This window comes from Dendropsophus ebraccatus, chromosome 12 (genome assembly GCF_027789765.1).
Source record: "Dendropsophus ebraccatus isolate aDenEbr1 chromosome 12, aDenEbr1.pat, whole genome shotgun sequence".
Taxonomy (NCBI): Eukaryota; Metazoa; Chordata; class Amphibia; order Anura; family Hylidae; genus Dendropsophus; species Dendropsophus ebraccatus.
This window is the reverse complement of record NC_091465.1, coordinates 15059731-15087431: the sequence shown is the minus strand read 5'-3', so window position 1 is coordinate 15087431 and position 27701 is coordinate 15059731. Positions and strand designations below refer to the sequence as shown.

At 45.2% G+C, this 27701-nt stretch overlaps 2 protein-coding genes across 2 annotated transcripts; both read right to left on the bottom strand.

Annotated features, from left to right (window-relative positions):
- Positions 1 to 1365: 1365 nt before the first annotated feature.
- On the bottom strand, positions 1366 to 12086 carry DCPS (decapping enzyme, scavenger). Its single transcript, XM_069947339.1, has 6 exons — positions 10987 to 12086; positions 10420 to 10588; positions 8340 to 8485; positions 7676 to 7789; positions 2725 to 2835; positions 1366 to 2113 (listed from the first exon to the last, which is right to left on the bottom strand). Exons 1-6 carry the CDS (start codon positions 11164 to 11166, stop codon positions 1847 to 1849), a joined length of 987 nt encoding a protein of 328 aa, XP_069803440.1. The 5' UTR covers positions 11167 to 12086; the 3' UTR covers positions 1366 to 1846.
- Positions 12087 to 15409: 3323 nt separating this feature from the next.
- TIRAP (TIR domain containing adaptor protein) lies at positions 15410 to 25872 on the bottom strand. The gene is made up of 4 exons (XM_069947301.1): positions 25775 to 25872; positions 22743 to 22794; positions 18335 to 18921; positions 15410 to 17199 (listed from the first exon to the last, which is right to left on the bottom strand). Exons 2-4 carry the CDS (start codon positions 22778 to 22780, stop codon positions 15671 to 15673), a joined length of 2154 nt encoding a protein of 717 aa, XP_069803402.1. The 5' UTR covers positions 22781 to 22794; positions 25775 to 25872; the 3' UTR covers positions 15410 to 15670.
- Positions 25873 to 27701: the final 1829 nt, after the last annotated feature.

Sequence of the window (27701 nt, the reverse complement as noted above, 5' to 3'; positions counted from 1 at the left end):
CTTTCATACAGCAGAGATAGTTACAACTCTGTACAGTCAAGATCAGCGTTACCCAATTGGATTACAGGCCAAAAATGAGCAATTCTTACTATTTACTATGCCAGAAATTGGCATAAATATGATAGATTTGTCTATGGTAGCGCATAGCTGCCATAGAATTCTATCCAAAGACACAGGGATAACCAAAGGTGCACCAAACTATTAAGAGGTCTGAGTCTCTCTGGCTGTCAGGGCATGATGGGAGTTGTAGTTTTGCAACAGCTGAAGCTGCAGATTCCCCTTCCTTGCTCTAGAGCTGGGGTGTCAGACTCAGGCCCTCCAGCGGAGCATTAGCTGTCCAGGCATGATTGGAATTGTAGTTTTGTAACAGCTGGAGAGCCTGAGTTTTACACCTGTAATATAAGGAGGAGGGGAGAGGAGGTGGATGCAGCTGCAGTTTCTCATTACTTGAGGGGAGGAGAAGGAGCAGCAGAAGTAGAAAGACGCATCTCTTTGGCTGAGACCACAGCACAGCTCTGACATCACAGTAGAAAACACAGCTCTGACATCACAGTAGAAAACACAGCTCTGACATCACAGTAGAAAACACAGCTCTGACATCACAGTAGAAAACACAGCTCTGACATCACAGTAGAAAACACAGCTGACATCACAGCAGAGAACACAGTATAGCTCTGACATCACAGCAGAGAACACAGTATAGCTCTGACATCACAGCAGAAAACACAGGACAGCTCTGACATCCCAGCAGAGAACACAGGACAGCTCTGACATCCCAGCAGAGAATGCAGTATAGCTCTGACATCACAGAATAGAACACAGGACACCTCTGACATCCCAGCAGAGAATGCAGTATAGCTCTGACATCACAGAATAGAACACAGGACACCTCTGACATCACAGCAGATGTCAGAATTGGATTTGCCACTTACCATGCACGTAAATCAAAGAACAGCAAAGGGAGGGGAAGAACCCAAAATCTGCAGGTTCCACCCAAGTAACTGCTGTAGTGGACTTTATCCCTGCCTGGCAACGTGTGTCAATATGATGCCAGGAGCATTTAAATCTTTGAGCCACTGTAATGGAACAGCCACGCGGCTATGCCATCACAGTGCCGTGAACATTCAAACACTTTCCCAGCTCCTGGCATCATATTGATACATCATGCCGGGCAGGGACAGAGTGCATTACAGTGCTTACCCGTCTGTACGATCCGTGTTTTATGGAATTTGGGAATAAGCCCTAACACTTCCAGTTGCTGCACATCCACGATTACTTTGGGATCATTTATCAGACTTTAAATTCTTGTTATAATTAAACATTTTAGGGTCTTTATTGTATAAAAAGTAAAAAAAAAAAAAAACACTATAACAATAGTAAACAATAACAGCGTCTCCACTCACTCGTTTACTAAGCACATATTGTCAACGATATATCAATTCCCAGAATACCTGCTGCTGTTCCTCTGTTATACCTCCTGGAAAACTATGAATAGACTGACAGCTGGGCCTTCTCATTCCCCCTTTTAGGAGGGGTGTTCCTACAGAGAATCCGCACTGACTGGATACAGACTGTATACTTATGCCCCCCGCCCCCAACTGCTACCATATAGTTGATAATTTAAGCAAAAATTTCCAGGAGGGATTACAGAGGAATGGAAGATCGTCTTCTAAGACATTTTGGAGAGGACAGGTCCCGTTTACCAGGCTATAAAATAAAGGACGGTGGCTTTGTGTGACATCATAATAATAGGGAAAAAAAAAATAAATCTAACAATTTAAAAACAATGTAAAAAAGGAACGATAAAAAAAGTTACAAAAAAGAAAAACCCTCTGCAGACACCATCTCAGCATCTCCCGGCTTCCTTAAATTTCTGCAGCAGCGGTTCGTCGGCCCGCAGGGCGTAGGTCAGGGTGCGCTTGGTGTAGTACTGAGGGTCCAGCTCTAGATTCTGGATAACGTCACTCAGAAGGTGGGCGCGTTCCACTGTGATCCCCGGCGCCTCATGTCCTAGAGCTACGAAATGTACATGCAGGTGGTAATAGGAGGGCTGGTAATGAAGGTAGATCCGCAGCTGGTTACCCTGGACTCCATACCGCTTCAAGATGGCCGCCTAAGAGAAACAAAAACATATAGATATAATAGGGGAGATTTACCAAACATGGTGTGAAGTAAAACTGTCTTCACTTTACACCATGTTTGATAAATCTCCCCCTATGATGTGTATATACAGACATATAACACAGTCACCTATTCATAGAGAATGTATGCTTTAAAGGGGAACACATTTTTCGCTTCTTTCAAATCAACTGGTGTCAAAAGGTTATAGAGATCTGTAATTTACATATATATATAAATCTCCCGTCTTCCAGTACTTATCATACCTATTCTTTCCAGTCTGACACAGCGCTCTCTGCTGCCATCTCTGTCCATGTCAGGAACTGTCCAGAGCAGGAGAGGTTTTCTATGGGTATTTGCTACTGCTCTGGACAGAGGTGGCAGCAGAGAGCACTGTGTCAGACTGGAGAGAATAAACCACTTCCTGCAGGACTTACAGCAGCTGATAAGTACCTGAGGACTTGAGATTTAAAAAAAAAAAAAAAAAAAAAAAAGATAAATTATAAATCTATATAACTGACACCAGTTTATAAAAAAAAAAAAAAAAAAAAAGACCCAGCCCCTTAGGATATGAAAGCCGCCCCTGCCTCCCCCCACCACGCTCACCTGCCCCTCCTGCAGGATGTTCTTTAGCAGCGGCAGATGATCCCCACTGAGGTCTCGTAAGGACTTGATGCCGCGTGGGTGACAGATGGCGATGAGGTACAGATCATCTACCTGCAAGACAATGAAGCGGGAACAATGAACACTCACATATCTGAGGGGGCCCCGGGGGCCACATAGGACAGCACCAGAATCATAACTACACACTGCAGTCAGGGGCCCCAATACAGGTTGAGCCCGGAAGTTTCTCCTTACCCGTCTCAGATACTTGGGGACTGTATTACGGGTCGGGTTATTACATTACAGTCCCCATTGATGCAGAGGGAGTGTGAATAGCTGTATTGGCCGAACTATCAGCTTCATCCAGGTGGGAAAGTACTGCTCCCCCCCTCCCCCCCGTGTAATCTCTGCATCTCCTGGACGTGTCCTCTTTGGCTCATTGTTTGGATGCTGAACGTGATACGACTATTAGTGAGCGGGATCATCGCGGCCGCAGATAAGGACATTTCCAGGGAACGCAAACACAGAAGATATTAAATCTCTCATCCTCGTTGAGGAAACCTGAGCACGCTTCAGCTGCGTACGGCGCAGGACGTCAGCGCCGGTCTGCTCTCAGGACACCTATTAACGCTAAGTGAGCCAGAACAGCTGGACCATCCTACCTGCTCCACAGCCTGTCATACCTGTATCTCAGGGGTAGGGAACCTGGAAGCTGGAGAGCCAAGGTTCCCTACCCTACTGTATCTGACAACCGACAAGTCCGCTACAATCACTGAGGTAGTCACCCAGCTTTCCTGGAGTCCTGATCGGCCTGGTTATAGAGTGATAGATGCTTTGATTCTAGGAAAGCTGGACTGCAGCACAGATGGTCACATGGTTAGGACAGGATGATATAAGGTAGGGGGGTCTGTCATCTGATCTGGACTAGACCCCTATATCTCTGCTGGTTTCCTATTGTCTGTCCCGCCCGTGTCCCATATGACTTCTCTGCGGTAACCAGATCCCAGGAATTCACAGCCTCAACCCTGCCGAACACAGCGTCATTGTACAGAGCGGCTCCCAGCGACCACATGAAAGAGAGAAGAGCCCGGGCAGGAGAATGGGGGGGGATCATAGACTGTGGAAACCGAACCATTCACAACTAGACACAAGAGCTGACGCTTACTGATAGATGAGGAAAGCCTGACATAACCCTTACTGCGCACGAATAAATGCTCTATGTAAATACAAGACTGCACTCGGACCCTTCACTCTCTGAATATAACCCTAACATTCTTGGAGAATAAATGGTTAAAGGGGTAGTTCACAGAAAAAAAAAAAAAAAAAAATTTATATCAACCGGTGGCAGAAATTTATATAGATTTGTAATTTACTTCTATTTCGAAATCTCAAGTCTTCCAGTACTTATCAGCTGCTGTACATCCTGCAGGAAGTAAAGTATTCTTTTCAGTCTGGAAAGCAAAAGAGATTTTCTATGATGATTTGCTACTACTCTGGTCATTTCCTAACATGAACAGAGGTGGCAGCAGAGAGCACTGTGTCAGACTGGAAAAAATACTCCACTTCCTGCAGGACATACAGCAGCTGATAAGTACTGGAAGACTTGATTTCTAAACAAAAGTAAATTAGAAGTCTCTGGCAGCAACTGATTTTATTTTTGTGAACAACCCCTTTAATATTATAGGCTCAACTATAAGGTCTCTCTCTAGGAGACAGGTGTCAAACTACCGCCCTCCAGCTGTGTCAAGACTAAAATTCCCATCATGCCTGGACAACTAAAGCTTTGGCGGTCCAGGCTTGATGGGAATTGTAGTTCTGCCACAGCTGGAGGGCGGCAGGTGGTTTGACACCTGTGCTCTAGCAGTTCCTCATGATACAATTACAGGTCCATGAAGCCCTTAAAGGGACATTCCCACAGACATACACTGATTTATATTCTATCACGTCTGTATATATAAGTGTTTGCATACTTTATAGGTGACTCATTAAGTTCTATCATCTAGCTGTAGGTCGGTCACGGCCAGTGCGCCGCTCCCTCCAGGCCATACTTAATGCATTTCTCTGGTTTCCTCCCGCATTCCAAAAACGAATTCAGAGTCGTCCAAGAGTGAAACTAACTGCAGGAAATGCTATTTTTTTTTCCGTCAAATCAACCAGAGCCAGAGATTTGTAATTTACTTCTATTAAAAACAAAACAAAACTTAAATCTTCCACTACTTATCAGCTGCTGTATGTCCTGCAGGAAGTGGTGTATTCTTTCTAGTCTGGAGAGCAGGAGAGATTTTCTATGGGGATTTGGTACTGATGTGGACAGAGAGTGGCAGAAAAGAGCACTGTGTCAGACTGAAAATATTACACCACTTTCTGCAGGACATACAGCAGCTGATCAGTACAGTTGATTTGAAAGAAAACCTTTTTTTGGGGGGGGAACAACCCCTTTAAAGGAGAAGTCCGATATTTTTTTTTTAATTAAAAGTATTGTACTGCCCCCCCAAAAGTTATACAAATCACCAATATACACTTATTACTGCATCAAGGCTTCACTTCCTGGATAACATGGTGATGTCACTTCCTGGATAACATGGTGATGTCACTTCCTGGATAACATGGTGATGTCACTTCCTGGATAACACGGTGATGTCACTTCCTGGATAACACGGTGATGTCACTTCCTGGATAACACGGTGATGTCACGACCCGACTCCCAGAGCTGTGGCTGCTGGAGAGGATGATGGCAGAGGGACACTGAGGGACACAGGGCACTAGAGGGACACTGAGCCTCTCTTTGCCATCAACCTCTCCAGCAGCCACAGCCCGCACAACTCTGGGAGTCGGGTCGTGACATCACCATGTTATCCAGGAGGTGACATCACCATGTTATCCAGGAAGTGACATCACCATGTTATCCAGGAAGTGAAGCCTTGATGCAGTAGTAAGTGCAGGGAAAAAGCCCTTTATAAGCATTTGCCATAATAAGTGTATATTGTTAGTTTGTATAACTTTTGGGGGGCAATACAATTCTTTAATAAAAATTTTTGCCGGACTTTACCGATAGAGAATAAGGGTTATTCACCTGCAAACCCCCCTGATGCTCTAACGCCACTGCACAGGTGGTCATGTAATCAGAGTAACCGCTACAGCCAATCACGGGGAGGTCACATGTCATTTGTGCTGCATCTCTGCTGAGGTCATATGGATGATGTCATTGTTACAGGAAGAACAAAGACCGGTGGAGACCACCAGGGCATCTGTGATGGAGCAGTGGGTGAACCTTCTGCTTATAACATTTCCTGCAGTTATCTTCCCTGGGCTCACGTGTTCCGGTAGTGGGGTGTGTTGCTATTGTTTTGCAATGCAGTTTCTGGCCGCACAATTGCACAACCAATACGTGCACTGTGTGGCAGAACATTGCACCCTAAGGCTGTTGGGTAACCCCTTTAAATAGCTTCTTATGAAGGGGGGGGGGGGGGGGGGGGACTTATTGAAGGGACTTCTCTCTTTATCCAAACACTTAGATACAAAGTGCAGGTGGAACGAGGTTATTGTGCCGAGCGCTGACTCATTTCCAGAGAAGCCAGAAATATCTGTGAGCAGCGGAAACTGAACAGAGAGCGGGAAAGAGTTCTAGAAGATCTTCTGTGTATTGTGGCCCCAACACAATACAGTATATAGCGCTGCAGATGGGGTGGTGACCTATTTATAGGGAAAGTCCACCCAGACACGCGGATGAGGGGACAAGACGCACAGTCCTGGGTAGAGTGATCTTTAAAAGTCACCGACTATTATCCAAAATCACGTTAAAGGGTTACTCCAGCAAATCAAATCAACTGGTGTCAGAAAGTTACATAGAATTGTTATTGACTTCTATTAAAAATCCCCAGTTTTCCCATACTTATCAGCTGCTGTATGTCCTGCAGGAAGTGGTATATTCTCTCCAGTCTGACACAGTGCTCTCTGCTGCCACCGCTGTCCATGTCAGGAACTGTCCAGAGCAGTAGCAAATTCCCATAGAAAACGTCTCATAGAGAGTATACACCACTTCCTGCAGGACATACATTAGCTGATAAGTACTGGAAGGCTTGAGATTTTTTTTTAATTAGATTGAGATTAATTAGAAGTAAATTACAAATCTCCAGCACTTTCTGACACCAGATGATTTAAAGATTTTTATGTGCTGGAGTGCCCCTTTAGTGTTCAGCAACTGCATTAAAAGGAGCCGCCCCCCCCCCCCCCCCCCCCCCCCCCCAAAAAAAAAAATAAAATAAAATAAAATAAAAAAACAGACACACACAGGAGGTTATGGGGTCAGACAGCTTATTTTCACACATTACAAAGTTATATTACTTTGTAACGAGAGTTAATCAGAAAAAGTAAATTGCTGCACTACCCCTTTAGGAGGTCGTTCACACTGCAATTTTACTGCAAGCTTAGTGTATATGTGAAACGTATACAGCTTCATTCACATTATGTACATATGTAGTAACATTTTGACCTGTCATCAGTAGCATTGAGCGAAAAGGTCTACTGTTCGGCAAGTTCTCTGAACCTGAGCGCTCGCCATCTGACCCCCAGCAGCTGCAGAAGTTGGATGCCGCCCTAAGGAGTCCTGGATCTAGTCTATGTCACTTTTTACCCTGTACATGTCTATGGATACATTGAGTGATGATAGGTTTCTATAAGTTATTCATGCATTTCACTGTGTACACTCAACAGGTAGAATAAGTGTGATTATCGCTAAGAGGGGTGGAGCTGTGACAACTCCTATATTATCACAGACTAGTGGAAGTCATCCTCCAAACACATGTGAACGTTTACAGGAGGTCATCCTTACTACATAGGAGATATAGAGGCGATACTGGGGTCAGTGATAGGCGTAGTGACCCCCACTTCCCAATCCCAAAACCAGCACTTCCCCTCTCACACGGCTACTAAATCACTCCTAGAGCTCACAGACCTGTTTCTGGTTCCATTTGAAGTCCGGTAAGAGAATGAAGCCGACGGCCGGGTCTGGATTCTCATGGACGATCCGATCCTCCTCCGCTTTCTTCTCCAGGATATTATAGACCCACTGGAACCAAATAAAGAAAAAGGCAAAATATAACTTCTGCAACCTCAATATATAATTCCTTGCTACTTGCTTCAGCGACTGGAAACATTTTCCTGTCCTGGACTAATACTTCTCACAGCTGATAGTTGGTAACAATGTGTTCCCTGGACTTATTACAAAGGGCCATCTGTACATAAGCTGCAGTACCATTTTTCAACACTAACAGAACAGACTAATTCCATAAAAACCAATGCAACAGCGCCCCCACACATTAATATCTACTGGCACTTTTCTAATTATAATCTAAAAGTATTGATTGATAACAAACCTATCCAAGACATAAGGTGCTGATCCCTACTAAATGAAGTACCTGAGTCCCTGTTAAATGTTACTCAGACACGTTCGATCAGTGGCAACTAATGTAGCCTCACTTCATTGGTGTGGTTACTCAGCTTAGAACAGCAAGGGAGAGAGGGATCCATGACTGTATGACTAGGCAGGCTGGGTCACAGTAGGGTCCGAGATGTATTACAGTCCATGCTGGATATCAGGTCTGTACATGAACGGTTACCTGGATGCTGAAGCTCTGAGACTCGATGAAGGGCAGGGTGATGTTCTTATAATCCTCGCCCGTTTCCTGGATGAGGCAAAGTTCCTGACGCACATATTTCTTGATGTGTTTCTCAGTTGCCGGTCGGATGATGGTGGTTTTCACTTCTGGATAACGGGGGACAGGAGCAAAAGTGTCACTTATTAAACTATACGTACTGAGCATACCATGTGACCGCCACACAATGAACGGTGGACTCACGTGACCATCACAGAATGCATGGCGGACTTACATAACCATCACACAAGGAACGGGGGACTCACGTGACTGCCACACCATGCACAGAGCACACAACATGGTCCTAATTATATTTACAGCCATTTCTTCTCTTCCAAAATCTTAACCGGCCCAGTAGAGAGTTGGCACAAAACATAAACGACTCTTAAGATCCATTAAGTAACAGTCTGGCCAGTGGCTGGGACTTGTAGTTCCATTATAAATTTAAAGCATCTTTTTGTTGCTCTACATACAGTATACCATAGTGCGGTGATGTGATGGCGCCACCTAGTGTTCAATCAATTGTTTCACAACCGTCACACTATAAAGTCTCACTATTTTCACGATTTTTAGCATCTCCGCTTACAGTAGGCAAAGAGGAAGTTTCTTGTTCACATTTAGACACCGGAAACCTGTACAGGCCTAAAACTTTCTACAGCTGAGATGTTGTTACAGTTACATCTAATTTACACAATCCTTTCTGTGCTAAACAAACGAGATTGTTTAGCGTTAACCTGAAATCGTTCACCATATTACACAGAACGATAGTCGTGAGTTACGATCATTATTACGATCGTTTACTCCTTCTGATCCCAGCAAAACAACGAACAATGTGCGATTACACTGAACGATTAGTGAAAAAATGCGGAACTTGAGCGAACGAACAAACGATTTGCAACAAAACAATTAGGAACGAACAATTATCGAACGATTAACGATGATTTTAGGTTTAAATCTAAATCAACCATTAACGGCATACAAACGATTTTTCAATCGTGGCCTGCAATTACACATAATGACTACTGTTTAAATTCAAACGATGTAACGATTTTTCGCACGATAATCGTCCTATGTAATAAGGCCCTAAGGGCCGTTTTACATGCACAGATAAATTGCTTAATCGCTTGTTTAGCGAAGGACAAGAAATGATTTTTTTCTTTTAAACAAAGGGCATTTAGACGAGAAGATACATTTCTCTGATAAAGCATTACTGCAAACGTAATTTGCTTTCATATACTGTGAATATTCGTAATTGCGTTTGTTTCTGTATACTCTGAACGATGAGCGTTTACACAGAGCAATTATCAATGTATTTTTAGCTCATAGGATGAGATCAGTGACATACGAACCATTTTCGTTCGTAGTTTGATCGTCGCCGCGTTTACACCCGAAGATTATCGCTTACGTTTAAACAATTTTTTACACGATAATCGGACAGTGTAAAAGGCAGTTTAGGGCCCTATTACACGGAGTGATATCGGCTGTTTCAGCCAATCCTTTTACATTACCCTAATGTGCATGGTAAGGGAGCACCAATCAGCGGCAATACCGCTTTTAAAGGCGCAATGAATCGTTTTTACAACCTATTGACTCCACAACAACCATCCTCACATTCCTGTTTACATGGAAAGATTTGTGGGCGACTACCGATGATTTTGATGCCTGTTCAAAGGATGCGATCAAGAGATCATGACATGACCTGCGACATCACCACATCATGCACTCCCAGTGACGTCCTGTACGCTAAGCACATAGGCTGGGAGAGGAGTCCGTGTGCTGATATACATGTTCTATAAAGGAGAACTGTAGTTCTGCAGCAGTGAATGAGCATACGCCATCCCCGCCGTGACCTGCAGGAGCCGCACACGCATAGAGCGTGCTCAATGGCTAATAGAGAAAGCATGGCGGATGCATCTGGGTGTGTGGCCTGAGCACTGGGCAACTATGAGCCAATGGCTGATCATGGTACAAGACGCTATGGTAATTATCCAGTATGTCAGCAGCCCCTGGTACATGTAGTGCACCCTCCCAGCCATATCCTCACCGTTTAGCTCCGGCGGTGGATTCAGCTGGTAGACGCTGTAGATGTCGTTCTTCAGCTGAAGCTTCAGCTCCGGATCACCACAGAGGAGGCGAGGGATTGTCTCCGCCTGAAAGGGCGCCCTCTCCAGGATGACGACTGCATCTTCAGCGCTCTGCCCCTGACCTCCGACCTGATAACAGAGAACAGTAGACGGTAATGAGGCCAAGAGATGTAACACTGGGTCACCGGGAGCGTCATACAGAATACTGGCAGATAACAGGGAACAATAGATAGTATTAGTGTAAAAATGAAAATGGCATTTAAGTGTAGTGTCCCTTTAAGACATCCCATTATTCTTAATGAAAAATAGTCAAAATTTAAAAAACCCAAACAATCTGCACAGATAACACTGCCATAATAATACAGTATAACAATCGTCTAACATTAATCACTATATGAAGCTTAAATGTCTGTGTCTACACCCCTATGTGAGAATGGTACAGTCCTCCCCGCCCCCTACACCGTGGTACGGCCCCCCTCTGCCCCGGTCCAGTGCAGGTGTAACCACCTTTTCCTTCCCCCGGGTACCTGTCCGTGCAGGAAGATAGTCTTATCTCTCGCTGACTCCCTCAGGACACTTTTGAGCTGGAACCCGGAGAGGGGATGCTCCGCTCCCGTAGAGGCCTCGGTGTCCCCGGCGCCCCCATTCTCAACCTCATCTTCCCGCTTCCTCTTCTCCCCGGGTTGAGCCATTGTAGTGTGGAGCATGCGCAGTACTGCCAGGGCACAGCGCCATCTGCTGCACGGAGTTTTAAGTGATATTAAAGAGACGTGTAATAGCGCCACCTAGTGTGTGACTGGTGAAATGCAAGAATCTCCAGGATTGCCAAAAATATAGCTGATTTTTCCTCCAGAGACAGCACAACTCTTGTTTGTGTGTGGTATAGGTATTGCAGCTTAGTTCTACTGTAGTAAATGGAGCCCAGTTACAATACCTGAGAAGAGGAAAGGAGGAGGGGATTTTTTTTTCTTCTAGAATGAGCTGTTGATTTTATTGGTACAATTTTGAGGAAAATATAACTTTTTGATCCATTTGTTTGTATGCGACCAGGCAACCAGTGTAGAGATTCTGTCTTCAGGTTGTGTGTTGTATTACAATTCAGCTCTATTCACTTCAGTAGAACATCCTTACTGAGGACAGGAGAGGTGCTGTTTGTGGAAGAAAGCCATCATGTTTTTCTAATCCTTTACAACCTCTTTAAAGTGTATGGGCCTAACCACTTACTGACCCAAAATGTGATGCTATAACTTGTTGCTGAGGGTTACAACCTATATTTCATCATTCCGGTCACGCATGCTGAGTTGCAGTACTTGGAGGTATAGGAGGGGGAGCTGTTTGTCTACGAAACCGCAGATGGTGGTAACTAGGAACTAATGTGAGAGACTCAGCAGTGAGGGAACACAAGGGGAGCTGCACAACAGTGTGGACACTTGCCCTTTGGCAATCGGGAATATGGCTGGAGGAAGATGTCGGCTGGTGTAGATGTAAGGCCTGGTGTGTGGCCTGTGTTGAAGAGACTTTAGTCTGAAGGAGGGATGTGGGATCAGTAAGCTGAAACTCCGACTCCTTAATTTTATCAGGGACCGACTCCGACTTCTACATGATCCTGGGACGACTTCTGAGAGAATAAGGAAAGATATAAAGCAGATTCTGCTGTGTGTGCAATAGAGGCAGCCAGTCTCCAGCCTCCATGTCCTGAACAACTCACCACTAATATTCACCATATTCACTGGGTACATCCTATCACTATACAGGAGCTGTGACATCACTGGGTATACATTCTATCACTATATAGGAGCTGTGACATCACTGGGTATACATTCTATCACTATACAGGAGCTGTGACATCACTGGGTACATCCTATCACTATACAGGAGCTGTGACATCACTGGGTATACATTCTATCACTATATAGGAGCTGTGACATCACTGGGTATACATTCTATCACTATACAGGAGCTGTGACATCACTGGGTATACATCCTATTACTATATAGGAGCTGTGACATCACTGGGTATACATCCTATCACTATTCAGCAGCGATGACATCACTGGGTATACATCCTATCACTATTCAGCAGTGATGACATCACTGGGTACACATTATATCACTATACAGGAGCTGTGACATCACTGGGTATACATCCTATCACTATACAGCAGCTGTGACATCACTGGGTATACATCCTATCACTATTCATCAGCTGTGACATCACTAGGTACACATCCTATCACTATTCAGCAGCTGTGACATCACTGGGTATACATCCTTTCACTATTCAGCAGCTGTGACATCACTGGGTACACATCCTATCACTATTCAGCAGTGATGACATCACTGGGTATACATCCTATCACTATTCAGCAGTGATGACATCACTGGGTATACATCCTACTACTATACAGTAGCTGTGACATCACTGGGTATACATCCTATCACTATACAGGAGCTGTGACATCACTGGGTACACATCCTATCACTATTCAGCAGCTATGACATCACTGGGTATACATCCTATCACTATTCAGCAGCGGTGACATCACTGGGTATACATCCTATTACTATTCAGCAGTGATGACATCACTGGGTACACATCCTATCACTATACAGGAGCTGTGACATCACTGGGTACACATCCTATCACTATACAGGAGCTATGACATCACTGGGCTGTACATTCTATCACTATACAGGAGCTTTGACATCACTGGGTACACATCCTATCACTATACAGGAGCTGTGACATCACTGGGTATACATCCTATCACTATACAGGAGCTATGACATCACTGGGTATACATTCTATCACTATACAGGAGCTGTGACATCACTGGGTATACATTCTATTACTATACAGGAGCTGTGACATCACTGGGTATACATCCTACTACTATACAGGAGCTGTGACATCACTGGGTATACATCCTATCCCTATCCAGCAGCTGTGACATCACTGGGTACACATCCTATCACTATACAGTAGCTGTGACATCACTGGGTATACATCCTATCACTATCCAGCAGCTGTGACATCACTGGGTATACATCCTATCACTATTCAGCAGTGATGACATCACTGGGTACACATCCTATCATTATACAGGAGCCGTGAAATCACTGGGTATACATTCTATCCCTATACAGGAGCTGTGACAACACTGGGTATACATCCTACTACTATACAGGAGCTGTAACATCACTGGGTATACATCCTATCACTATAGAGCAGCAGTGACATCACTGGGTACACATCCTATCACTATACAGTAGCTGTGACATCACTGGGTATACATCCTACTACTATACAGTAGCTGTGACATCACTGGGTATACATCCTATCACTATACAGGAGCTGTGACATCACTGGGTATACATCCTATCACTATACAGGAGCTGTGACATCACTGGGTATACATCCTATCACTATACAGGAGCTGTGACATCACTGGGTATACATCCTATCACTATACAGTAGCTGTGACATCACTGGGTATACATTCTATCACTATACAGGAGCTGTGACATCACTGGGTATACATCCTATAACTATACAGGAGCTGTGACATCACTGGGTATACATTCTATCACTATACAGGAGCTGTAAGATCACTGTGTATACATCCTATCACTATACAGGAGCTGTGAGAACACTGTGTATACATTCTATAACTATACAGGAGCTGTAAGATCACTGTGTATACATCCTATCACTATACAGCAGCTGTGACATCACTGGGTATACATCCTATCACTATACAGTAGCTGTGACATCACTGGGTATACATTCTATCACTATACAGGAGCTGTGACATCACTGGGTATACATCCTATAACTATACAGGAGCTGTGACATCACTGGGTATACATTCTATCACTATACAGGAGCTGTAAGATCACTGTGTATACATCCTATCACTATACAGGAGCTGTGAGAACACTGTGTATACATTCTATAACTATACAGGAGCTGTAAGATCACTGTGTATACATCCTATCACTATACAGCAGCTGTGACATCACTGGGTATACATCCTATAACTATACAGGAGCTGTGACATCACTGGGTATACTTCCTATCACTATAGAGCAGCGATGACGCATAGAGGAGCTATGACACATATATTTTGGAAGGCTCATTTTTCTGTTTTTGTAGCGTTCTCTGATTCACTGATGCTGCGGATCCGGAACCTTCACAGCCTAAAATAGAACGTGATGCAGAAAAGTCCCTTTCGTCCACACCCGCCTCACATGATAGAAAGTGAAATATTCTCTAGAAAACCACCAGAGTGTTTCAGGGGTTTTCAGGAACACTGGGTGGAGGCAGCGGGCCGGCTCCCACGTAATGCTTGCACAATCTTCCAGGGTTCACATTAGCAGCGGCTGCGGTCACACGGTGACATGTCTCAGCTCAGTGTCCAGCTTATAAAGCCTCACACTAATCTGCACGGTGCACCACGTCTCCCTGTCATCCCTCCCATCTAATTCTGGAAGATTCTGCAGCCATTATGTGAGTGCTGGTTTAGTCTCCTTGATCATCACCTTGGAGACTGTCCACATACAGTATTACTCCCATCATGCCCTGACAGCCTTTGATGCATCTCTTAGCCATAGGCTATATCCATGTTTTCCCGGACTCCCTGGGGCTGCATCTAACTTCTTCAGCCACCGGTATTCAAATGCTGAATGATCGGACTCAAGCATCCTCGAGTTGCGCTCATCTCTAATAACAATCTATACCGATGGACACAATGTGAGAACTGATATATAAATAGCAGCTTTATTACAGCATACACTGTCAGTACAGTCATAAAAAAATCTTAAAGGGGCGCTCCAGTCTTATGTTCTACTAATAATGCCTGGAGCAGCAGCTCCATAATGTAGTGTGCAGAAGATCTGGAGAATATTCTGCAGCAGAGCTGGGTGCTGTAGAGTAGTCTGGACCGCCCCCTAGAAACTGTAAGACGTAAAGTGGGCGGAGCCAGACTACCCCTCCATCTACTTAAGATCAAACAAAAGCTAAAAATGTGTCAAAAGCCAACAAGAAAGTTGCTTGTTTATAGATTATTAACTGGTCTATGAGGCGTCCTATGTAAAGTAGCCCCGTCCTCTAATAACCTCTGTGTGGCCGCTCCCAGCACCTGGCTTTAGGTTTCATTTGGGACAGCAGTTTGGAAAACACTGTTTTTGGGGACATGTAGTAGAGTTCCGTCATGTAAGCTCATCCATACGACTGTGTGAGTGCATGCTCGCTGTTTCATCGTCACTCATGCAGTCTGTATGAAGGTCCATAGTCATTGACCAAACACCAGAATCACTTGTGTCAATTCGTGACTCCCTGCTGAACGAGTCCTTGGGGGCAGGGGCGATGCAGTCTGTACAGATGTCTGTATTATTGATAAGTGGTGGGGACAAATTCAGCTCATTGGAGGTTTCTTGCCTAGAACTAGTTATGGACATGTCGCTGGTGGTCAGTGGGCTTCCTGAGGACATGTCGGTGGTGGTCAGTGGGCTTCCTGAGGACATGTCGCTGGTGGTCAGTGGGCTTCCTGAGGACATGTCTCTGGTGGTCTCAGGTCTGATCAGAGAACTTCTCATGATCATGTCACTATTGCTCTCTTGAGTCAGTCTTCTCATAGACACATCACTGGAGGTCCCCTGTCTGATTATGGAGCTTCTCATAGACATGTCACTGGTAGTCTGCTGGGTCACTATGCTTCTGTTGGTCTCTTCTGTCATTGGGGTTCTGGAGGACACATCACTTGTGGTCTTCAGCCCGATCACAGACCTTATCATGGACACGTTACTGGTGTTCTCTTGTGTGGCCATAGAGCTTCTCAAGTCACTGGTGGTCTTATCTAACACTAAACTTCTTAACAATACTTTACTAGGAGTCTCCTGGGTCACTGGGCTCCTTGAGGACATGTCACTGATGGTTTCCTCCATCATTGAGGTTCTAGAGGACATGTTAATGGTGGTCATCTGTCCAATGACAGGACTTCTTATTGGCATTTCACTGGTGGTCTCCAGTCCAGTCAAAGAGCTTCCCAATGACACATAATCAAGGGTTTCCTCTAACCCAAAGCCTCTTAATGAAACTTCCCTGGTTGTCTCATTGGTCACTGACCACCCTGAGGACTTGTAACTGACGCTCTCTTGTGACAATAGGCTTCTTGATAAAACTCCAGTGGGGGTCTCCTCTGTCCATGGGTTTGTAGATAACATCTCACTGGTGGTCTCCTGGGTCACTGGGCTTTTTAGGGACATGTCACTGGTAGTCTTCTGAGTCACTGGGATTTCTGAGAACATTTCACCGGTGGTCTCCTGGATCTCTGAGGAGATGTCACTGGTGGTCTCCTTGACCTCTGGACTTTTTGAGGAGATGTCACTGATGGTCTCCTGGACCTCTGGACTTTTTGAGGAGATGTCACTGATGGTCTCCTGGATCTCTGGGCTTTTTGAGGAGATGTCACTGATGGTCTCCTGGACCTCTGGGCTTTTTGAGGAGATGTCACTGATGGTCTCCTGGATCTCTGGGCTTTTTGAGGAGATGTCACTGATGGTCTCCTGGATCTCTTGGCTTTTTGAGGACATGTCACTAGTGCTCTCCTTAGTAACTGGGCTTTCCTCCTGGTTGGTTTCTACAGGGGTCTCGGAGCTCTCTCTACTTTCAGGGGTCCTGTTACTTGGTGAATATGCAGGAATCTGGTCACTTGTAACAGTTATCATCCTTTTTAGATCTGAAAATGCAGAAAGTTGCAAATATTTGTTTAAAGCGCATGTATCACCTAGATGATGACATGACTGGTAAACATGACTGAGCATACTCTGCAAAGTGCTGTGTTCTTTCCAGTCTGACACAGCGCTCTCTGCTGCCACCTCTGTCCATGGCAGGAACTGTCCAGAGCTGTAGCAAATCCCTATGGAAAACCTCCCCTGCTCTGGACAGTTCCTGACATGGACAGAGGTGGCAGCAGAGAGCGCTGTGTCAGACTGAAGAGAATACACCACTTCCTGCAGGACATACTGCATTAAATCTAATTATATTGTCCCTATGTATTCATTATATCCTCAATTATCTCAAGGCATCTGGGCCCTGAGGCAGCAAAGTAACTCCAATGCCCCCTCCCCCGTGCTTCACAGCTGGGATGATTGGAGGGAAGAGTACCACCAAGACCAGGGTTACGGGATTGGGGGGCCTCATGGTTTGCTGCGGCCACTTTGCTACTTCACTGCCTGTACACTATGTGGTCATTGACCGAACAATGAATTAAGAACTATATGAATTAGCCACTCTGCTGCCACCAATGGCTGTGTCGGGAATTGCAGGACTTCTCATATCCTGGTCCTGCTAGTTACATATCGCTAGCGTTGCTGCATTCAGATACTGAGCCTTCCCTACAGTAAGGAAACAGCCTGTGTCACTAGCGCTACAGCCGCTGCACAGTGAAGGAAAGCTAGCGGTAAGCGAGTTATTCCTGTTCGTCCTGTTACACTGTGCCTGGCTACAATGCTTGTGATGCACACAGCTTCCCCAAGTGTAATGTCTATTCTGATGCTAACTTGCCACATGCATCGGTGCTAGCGATAGGCAACTGTGATGGGACAGAACTTGTGCATCCCTGCAGTTCTCAACACAGCCATTGATGGCAGCAGAGAGGCCGTGTTGCAATGTATAAATGTTAAAAAAACAATATATTCACCAGAATAATGAAGACAGACTTATAATTGAGCTCAGTAAGAGCTCCCCCTAGTGCTGGCTAATAATAATAATAATATTATAACATTTATAAAGCACCAAATTATTCCGCAGCTCTTTACATAGCTTGTCATCACTCATAGATGTATAAAGCTGAGGGGTAACTTTGTACTTACATGTCAATATGGCTCCTTTGACCTTAGCGAACACGCTGGAATCATTCAGCGCTCCCATGAAGGCGTACATGTGCTTCATTTCCGGTGGATACTGTGCAAATGTCAGCCCAATCAGAACCGGGATTAAGCGCCCATCGGAGCATGGCGCCTGCGCAAGGGACTGGTGCATCTGGTATTTACACCAGTCATCAGCTAGGAAATGCGGGGTCAGCAGCATCACCCAGCAATGGCTGCTCTCTAAGCCGCTGCACATCTCTGAGGATACAGGACTCCCCACCAACATATCCCTCATAGGAAGGAAGCAGCGCAACTTCTCCGGCTGCTGCTCCAGGTCTGATAGCATCTCCATAGCATAGGAGCAGTCGGCGTCCTCCCTGCTGTGACAGATGTAGACGTCATACCGCCTCTCCCAGCGCACGCTCCTCTCCGGCCACACAGGGACAGGCTCAGAGCCCGATGGCTGCATTGTCCTCATTGGGATACTGCGGCGGCCGATCATGGCAGTGGCTCCGCTCCCACGATCTGATCTCGTAGGAGTCTTGGGGGGTGACTTGATTTTACTTTCCCTCGGACCCATTTCCCAAAACCTATGGAAATGAAAAAAATAGTTCCTTAAAATTACAGATGAAAGAAGAAGCTATGGACAGGTCATACACATCCACAACAGTATTCATATTCCTCATAGTGTCCTCCTTAGATTGCAGATCTCACAGCTCCTTGCTTCTACCTGCTTATCCAGTGTATGTTCACAGCATTTTAGTGTACTGTGGAAAATGTGTATGTATATGTATGTGTATAAGAATATAATATATATATAAATATATGTATGTATATGAGAGTATATGTATATCTATCAGAGTATATATATATATATATATATATATACTGTGTATATATATATATATCAGAGTATATGTACGTGTATGAGAGTATATGTATATCGATCAAAGTATATGTATGTGTGTGAGTATATGTATGTCTATCAAAGTATATGTATATCTATCAGAGTATATGAATGTACATGAGAGTATATGTATATCTATCAGAGTATATATATATATATATATATATATATATATATATATATATACATACTGTATATATATATATCAGAGTATATGTACGTGTATGAGAGTATATGTATATCGATCAAAGTATATGTATGTGTGTGAGAGTATATGTATGTCTATCAAAGTATATGTATATCAGAGTATATGAATGTACATGAGAGTATATGTATATCTATCAGATTATATTTATATCGATCAGAGTATATGTATATGTAACTGTATGGGAGTATATGTATATCTATCAGAGTATATGTATGTGTATTACAGTATATGTATGTGTATGAGAGTATATGTATATCTATCGGAGTATATGTATGTGCATCTCTGGAGTACAATAAAAGCAGTGTATCTGCACTCTCTGGATGTAGTCCCAGTCTCGGTCCTATAATTGTGTTAGCAGCTGCTGTTATTCCCTTTACATCTAATTATGGTGCATTGTATTCAGCATGACGACTAACAAAATCGATAGAGTGCTATATTACACATAGGGGCCTGGTTTGTCAGAGGGAGTGGTAGTTCTAACTCCAGCAATTAACCCCTTAATACCCAGCCTTTTCATAGCATTGTAATGATGCTTATAGCCGGCCTTAGCTATGTGTGATCAGTGGGTGCATGCCGCCAGACTGCTTACATGAGGCAATATTGGGACGGATGAGTGATAGAGCTACTCACTCATCCATGGTGTTAGTGGCAGGGCCAAAACAAGGGCCTGGGCTTCCTGCTCCTCGTAATGAACACTTACAGTTAAATGTGGTGCACTGACAGAGCGAGGAGCCATTGGCTCCCCACCCTGAGAGATAATGTTGCGGATGCAGACAGTGTTATCCCTGCTGCTCTCTCCTCCAGAGATGTCACGCTCAAGTGTTGTCACTCAAATGCTGCCTCCAGAGCGGGAAGTAGAGGAAACACCAGTGGACTGCAGGACACAGGTGACTATAGGTGTTTTTTGTTTATATTTCAAATGGGGGATTCCTACATGGGGGGGAGGGTATCGTTATGGGGGATGATATTTACAGGTGGAGGCTTACTACAGGGCCCAGGAGGCTAACTATCTTCAGTGGTGGGGTGGGGAATTACCTATATGTGGGATACCATTTACTGGGGGGACTACCTACAGCGAGGAGGCCTACATGATAGATACTACCTACTGGGGGAGGGGGTTAGTTACCAGGGGGGATGTTACCTATTAGGGCCCTTCCTACTATATATATGCACAAAGGGGCCTAACTACAATTGGGGGCACAGAGGGTCCTTATATTATATGGGGGCACAGAGGTGGCCCAAGTACTGTATGCATGCAAAGAGGGGGCATAACTACTATATGTGGGCACAGAGGAGATAAAACTACTACATGGATGCTCAGAAGGGGCCTTACTACAATACTGGGGCACAAAGGGGACCTAACTACCGTATGGGGGAAGAGAGGGGTCTTAACTAATATATGGGAGCAAAGAAAAGGCCTAATACTATATATGCTGGAGCAATAAACCGAATATATTTTTCTAGAAGATTCTGCATGGAAGAGTAATGACCTGGGCGAGATGGTTAAAAACAAAAAAGAGAGAGACGTAAACGACTGTGATATGAGACATGAGAAGACGTCACCAGGGAGATACTTGTTGCAGTGTAAGGCTATGTTCACACTATGTAAGTTTCATATTAATCACGGCCAATTTGCACCAACGGTCGTGATATGAAATCCTGAAGATCATCCGGCCGATACTGAAGTATCGGCAGGGGTGATCTTCATTAACATTGGCCGTTCTGTGACCCGGCCGGGTCACAGAACAACCAGTGTTATACACAGTGTGAACATGGCCTAACATTGCAACCAATCAAAGCCCATAAGAAAAGGTGATCTGCGTTGCAGGTTTTACCCCAGCATGCAGCTATTCTTGCCCACTGCTTTTAATCTTTGCAATACAGGAGACCTGATGCAATTATAGCAGGTGCCGAGGATAACACTTGGTGTCTGTAGTTGCTGTTGAACTGCCCACGAAGATTCTTTTACACATAGTCCTTCTGCCATGCTTCCGCCATATGATGTAAGGGCAATAGCACAAGGTTCTGCAAAATGGTGGCCATGTTTAGTGGCAGCATCACCATGACAACCGCAGACGCTGTATGTAGCTCAGTCACTGACAGTGACAGAGCGGTTGTAGGGTGTGTGCAGGTTGTATTTGTGTGGTGTAAGGGACCATGTGTCCCTCTTTGGCCGTATGTGGGGGTATGTGCTGGTTACAGGGCCGGTCCCGAGTATCTCACATTTACAGCTCTTATTATTTAGTGTTCTTGGTGTCCTAAGTGTTTAGCGACCTTTGTAGTAAAGTGCATCACCAGTCATTACAGGGTTAATGCTTTCGCTCACTGTAGGCACCATGGCAACCATGAGCTGTGAGGACAATTACTTATGTCATAAAGAAAGTTCCATAAAAGAAGGGCACCCTGCCTGAATCAGTGCCATCTTGGATGTGCCTAAGGACCTTGAGCTTGACTACTTTACTCTCTCCTACTGGTAATGTAATTTGGAGGTTCTAGCAGGGAAAAAGGGTCTGTGTGCTTTAGACTACCCCCTTTAATGAAGTCTTTAGAGGAGGATGTGGATCTGGGAGAAAAGGTACTTCCACCCAGCCGTTAATAAGGTGACAGATGGCAGCCAGATCTCTCACACACCTTCTTAAACTGTTATATTGGTATAACCCTCTAAGCCCAGGAGAGGGGCAACTCCCTCGAGGTTTCCTCCACAGGGGGTTTTTCCTCGCCTGAGGGCCGGAGGGTGACTCTTTGTGAGTCGAGGGTCTTCCATTTTTTTCAGTGTCATGTAATTTTCAATAAAACTGTTACCATTTTACACCTGATTACAATGTGTTGTGTCTTTATTTTGTGTTCTTTGTTTAAATTAATTGTGTATAGGAGTTGGGGGTCCATCACAATTTGCAGAGTCATAAAGCCGGAGATCTGCTCCCCCCCCCCCCCCCAAAAAAAAAAAAAAAAAAACGAAGAAAACCTCCTCAGTCCATATTCGGCAGGGGACAACCTGATATCTCTCTATGCGCTAACCCTAAAAACTCAAAATTCAGGTAAGCAATGAAGGAAGAGAGTCCAAAAGCTGAGTCCAAAATGCCAGTCTGTTTATCTGTATGTGTATATATATGCTATATAGCATTGGTGCAACTGTTTGTTTACACTCATTGTGCCATCCAGTACATAAAGTGCAACCCTGCTTTCCCAGGTACCTAAATGTCTCTATTACACCTCCATGCGATTTGTTACCCAGCTTTCCCGAAACCCTAAAAGCTATATCTGCCTATCTCTTTAGATGTTGAACGTTGACTTACCAGACATTCCTCTTTGTGTAATCTTCTGGTTGAACCATGTAGGAATAATGTCCTGTAAATAATAGAACACAAATGAGAGATCAAATATTACACAGAGGTGTCAGAATAAGTGAGCTAGGGGGGCAGTATAGGGCTGCGTTCACACTCGTGTTAGATGCCTCTTTCACACGTTCTATCCAGCCATGCTGTGCTGTGTGTTCCAGTGACATGCCAGGCACATGGGATCCAGCTGGAAATATACAGGTCGATGTGATACTATAATACCGCCATCACAAGCTGACAAGTCACTGCTTCTTCACAAGATCATCACTCTCCTGAAATACTCTGTGCTCCTGGGAGGATCCTGCAGACCCATATCCCCCTCACATCATCACACTGCCCCGTCACACACTGCTCTGTCCTCACTATCATTACCTTCATACTTATCTTGTACCTGTTACCTGCTTCAGATAAAGATTTATAATGCTTCAGATAAAGATTTATAATGCAATCATTCCTCACACACTCTGTGCTGCTGTGAGCATTCTTACACATCTGCATGGAATACTCACACTAGCAGAGAGCGGAGCGGAGCAGACTGACACATAACAGAGGAAGAAGTCATCGCTTCCCTCTATAGAAGTGAATCATTTCGTCATTCCCAAGGTGACAGCGGCTGCGCCCTATTGTGCCCGGCGTATCACAGGCGGGTTAAGAACTGGTTCTGCCACATGGCCTGAGATCATTCACCTCCAACTATCATCAGATAAGGTCAAGCACAGATAAGAGGCCGCTCTGTGTGGGATGCGCAGAGTCAAATGTGCGCTTGTACCCAATTCTGATCCTGCCAGCCTGTACCCCAAAGTATACTCAGTCCTGATCCTTTCAGTCTGTACCCTACAGTATACCCAATCCAGATCCTGCCAGTCTGTAACCTACAGTATACCCAATCCAGATACTGCCAGTCTGTAACCTACAGTATACCCAATCCAGATACTGCCAGTCTGTACCCTACAGTATACCCAATCCTGATTCTGCCAGTCTGTAACCGACAGTATACCCAATCCAGATACTGCCAGTCTGTAACCTACAGTATACCGAATCCTGATCCTGCCAGTCTGTAACCTACAGTATACCCAATCCTGATTCTGCCAGTCTGTAACCTACAGTATACCCAATCCTGATCCTGCCAGTCTGTAACCTACAGTATACCCAATCCTGATCCTGCCAGTCTGTACCATACAGTGTATCCAGTCCTGATCCTGCCAGTCTGTAACCTACAGTATACCCAATCCTGATCCTGCCAGTCTGTAACCTACAGTATACCCAATCCTGATTCTGCAAGTCTGTAACCTACAGTATACCCAATCCAGATACTGCCAGTCTGTACCATACAGTGTATCCAGTCCTGATCCTACCAGTCTGTACCCCAAAGTATACTTAGTCCTGATCCTTTCAGTCTGTACCCTACAGTATACCCAATCCAGATTCTACCAGTCTGTACCCTACAGTATACCCAATCCAGATCCTGCCAGTCTGTAACCTACAGTATACCCAATCCAGATACTGCCAGTCTGTAACCTACAGTATACCCAATCCAGATACTGCCAGTCTGTACCCTACAGTATACCCAATCCAGATACTGCCAGTCTGTAACCTACAGCATACCGAATCCTGATCCTGCCAGTCTGTAACCTACAGTATACCCAATCCTGATTCTGCCAGTCTGTAACCTACAGTATACCCAATCCTGATCCTGCCAGTCTGTAACCTACAGTATACCCAATCCTGATCCTGCCAGTCTGTACTATACAGTGTATCCAGTCCTGATCCTGCCAGTCTGTAACCTACAGTATACCCAATCCTGATCCTGCCAGTCTGTACCCTACAGTATACCCAATCCTGATTCTGCCAGTCTGTAACCTACAGTATACCCAATCCTGATCCTGCCAGTCTGTAACCTACAGTATACCCAATCCTGATTCTGCCAGTCTGTAACCTACAGTATACCCAATCCTGATTCTGCAAGTCTGTAACCTACAGTATACCCAATCCAGATACTGCCAGTCTGTACCATACAGTGTATCCAGTCCTGATCCTACCAGTCTGTACCCCAAAGTATACTTAGTCCTGATCCTTTCAGTCTGTACCCTACAGTATACCCAATCCAGATTCTACCAGTCTGTAACCTACAGTATACCCAATCCTGATCCTGCCAGTCTGTATCATACAGTGTATCCAGTCCTGATCCTGCCAGTCTGTACCATACAGTGTATACAGTCCTGATCCTGCCAGTCTGTACCCTATGCTCTTCCCCATCCTGATCCTGCCAGTCTGTACCCTATGCTCTTCCCCATCCTGATCCTGCCAGTTTGTACCCTGTGGTGTTCCCCATTCTGATCCTGCCAGTCTGTACCCTATGGTGTTCCCCATCCTGATCCTGCCAGTCTGTACCCTATGGTGTTCCCCATCCTGATAGTCTGTACCCTATGGTGTTCCCCATCCTGATCCTGCCAGTCTGTACCCTATGCTCTTCCCCATCCTGCTCCTGCCAGTCTGTACCCTATGGTGTTCCCCATCCTGATCCTGCCAGTCTGTACCCTATGGTGTTCCCCATCCTGATAGTCTGTACCCTATGGTGTTCCCCATCCTGATCCTGCCAGTCTGTACCCTATGCTCTTCCCCATCCTGCTCCTGCCAGTCTGTACCCTGTGGTGTTCCCCATCCTGATCCTGCCAGTCTGTACCCTATGGTGTTCCCCATCCTGATCCTGCCAGTCTGTACCCTATGGTGTTCCCCATCCTGATCCTGCCAGTCTGTACCCTATGCTCTTCCCCATCCTGCTCCTGCCAGTCTGTACCCTATGGTGTTCCCCATCCTGATCCTGCCAGTCTGTACCCTGTGGTGTTCCCCATCCTGATCCTGCCAGTCTGTATCCTGTGGTGTTCCCCATCCTGATCCTGCCAGTCTGTACCCTATGGTGTTCCCCATCCTGATCCTGCCAGTCTGTACCCTATGGTGTTCCCCATCCAGCACAGAGAAGAGTTTGTCACCTGTTTGTTGCTCAGGAATCTTCAGTATTTTCCGTCATTCTCCCCAGGGCCGGATTTGTTAGTTGTGCACAGGGCACAGGCGGAGGAGGCCCGGACTCTGGAGGAAGTCACTGGGAGGTACTAAGTCCCACAATGTCCTCCCTCCTGCTCACATGTACAGCCGGGTATCCTGCACACTGTCAGCTCTGCTATATTGTACTAGTTAAGATCAGAGCCTGAACTATGTAGTAAGACGTCTTCTACAGCACAAATCCAGATGTGGGTCAAATGTTTAACATGTTCCCTACCTGGATCATACGGATACACTATATACCCCCCCTCATATTACACTCATCCTATAGATCTATATGGGCACGCTCAGTATTACAGACATGTGCAGCCTAGTCAGGTTGTACAGTATAGAAACCCAGCACCAAGCAGATGCCATGTAAATTTGTATTAGGTAAAACAACAAAAATTGCACCTTCCAATGACCTGAGCAATGGCAGAAGTATCTACCAAAGAGGAGTGCTGCCAGCTGTCACCTGACTGCAGATCTTACCTGTACAGGACTGATCAGTCACCGCCAGCATGTACATTCACTGACTGACAGGAGACGTCTTCTCTGACTGCAATCTTTCACTTTCTATTTTCTTCTATATCCAACACAGACCATTTGAATATACTGCGCCCACAGGGTATAACACTACATACTGTGCCCCCCAAGTGTAGTGCTACATACTGTGCCAACCGAGTATAACACTCCATACTGTGTACCCAAGGTATAGTGCTACATACTGTGCCCACTTGGTATAACACTACATGCTGTACTCACCGGGTATAACACTACATACTGCGTCCACAGGGTATAACCCTATATACTGTGCCCACCGAGTGTAACACTACATACTGTGTACCCAAGGTATAGTGCTACATACTGTGCCCACCGAGTATAACACTACATACTGTGTACCCAAGGTATAGTGCTACATACTGTGCCCACCGAGTATAACACTACATACTGTGTACCCAAGGTATAGTGCTACATACTGTGCCCACTTGGTATAACACTACATGCTGTACTCACCGGGTATAACACTACATACTGTGCCCCCCGAGTATAGTGCTACATACTGTGCCCACCGGGTATAACACTACATACTGTGTACCCAAGGTATAGCGCTTCATACTGCGCCCACCGAGTATAACACTACATACTGCGCCCAGCGGGTATAACACTACATACTGCGCCCACCGGGTATAACACTACATACTGCGCCCACCGGGTATAACACTACATACTGCGCCCACCGGGTATAACACTACATACTGCGCCTACCGGGTATAACACTACATACTGCGCCCACCGGGTATAACACTACATACTGCGCCCACCGAGTATAACACTACATACTGCGCCCAGCGGGTATAACACTACATACTGCGCCCACCGGGTATAACACTACATACTGCGCCCACCGGGTATAACACTACATACTGCGCCCACCGGGTATAACACTACATACTGCGCCCACCGGGTATAACACTACATACTGCGCCCACCAGGTATAACACTACATACTGCGCCCACCGGGTATAACACTACATACTGCACCCACAGGGTATAACACTACATACTGCGCCCACCGGGTATAACACTACATACTGCGCCCACCAGGTATAACACAGACTTTCTGATTTCTAAGGAAGAATTAGAGGAAAGAAGCTGGAAAACAAAATACACTGGTGCCTTGGATTACGAGCATAATTCGTTCCGGGACCATGCTTGTAATCCAAATCCACTCTTAAACCAAAGCAAATGTTCCCATAAGAAATCACTGATATGCAGACAATTGGTTCCACACCCCAAAAATAATGATTATTCTGAATAACATGTAAAACAGATGAAACAAACATTCTGAAACAGCAGAATCTGTGATATTATAAG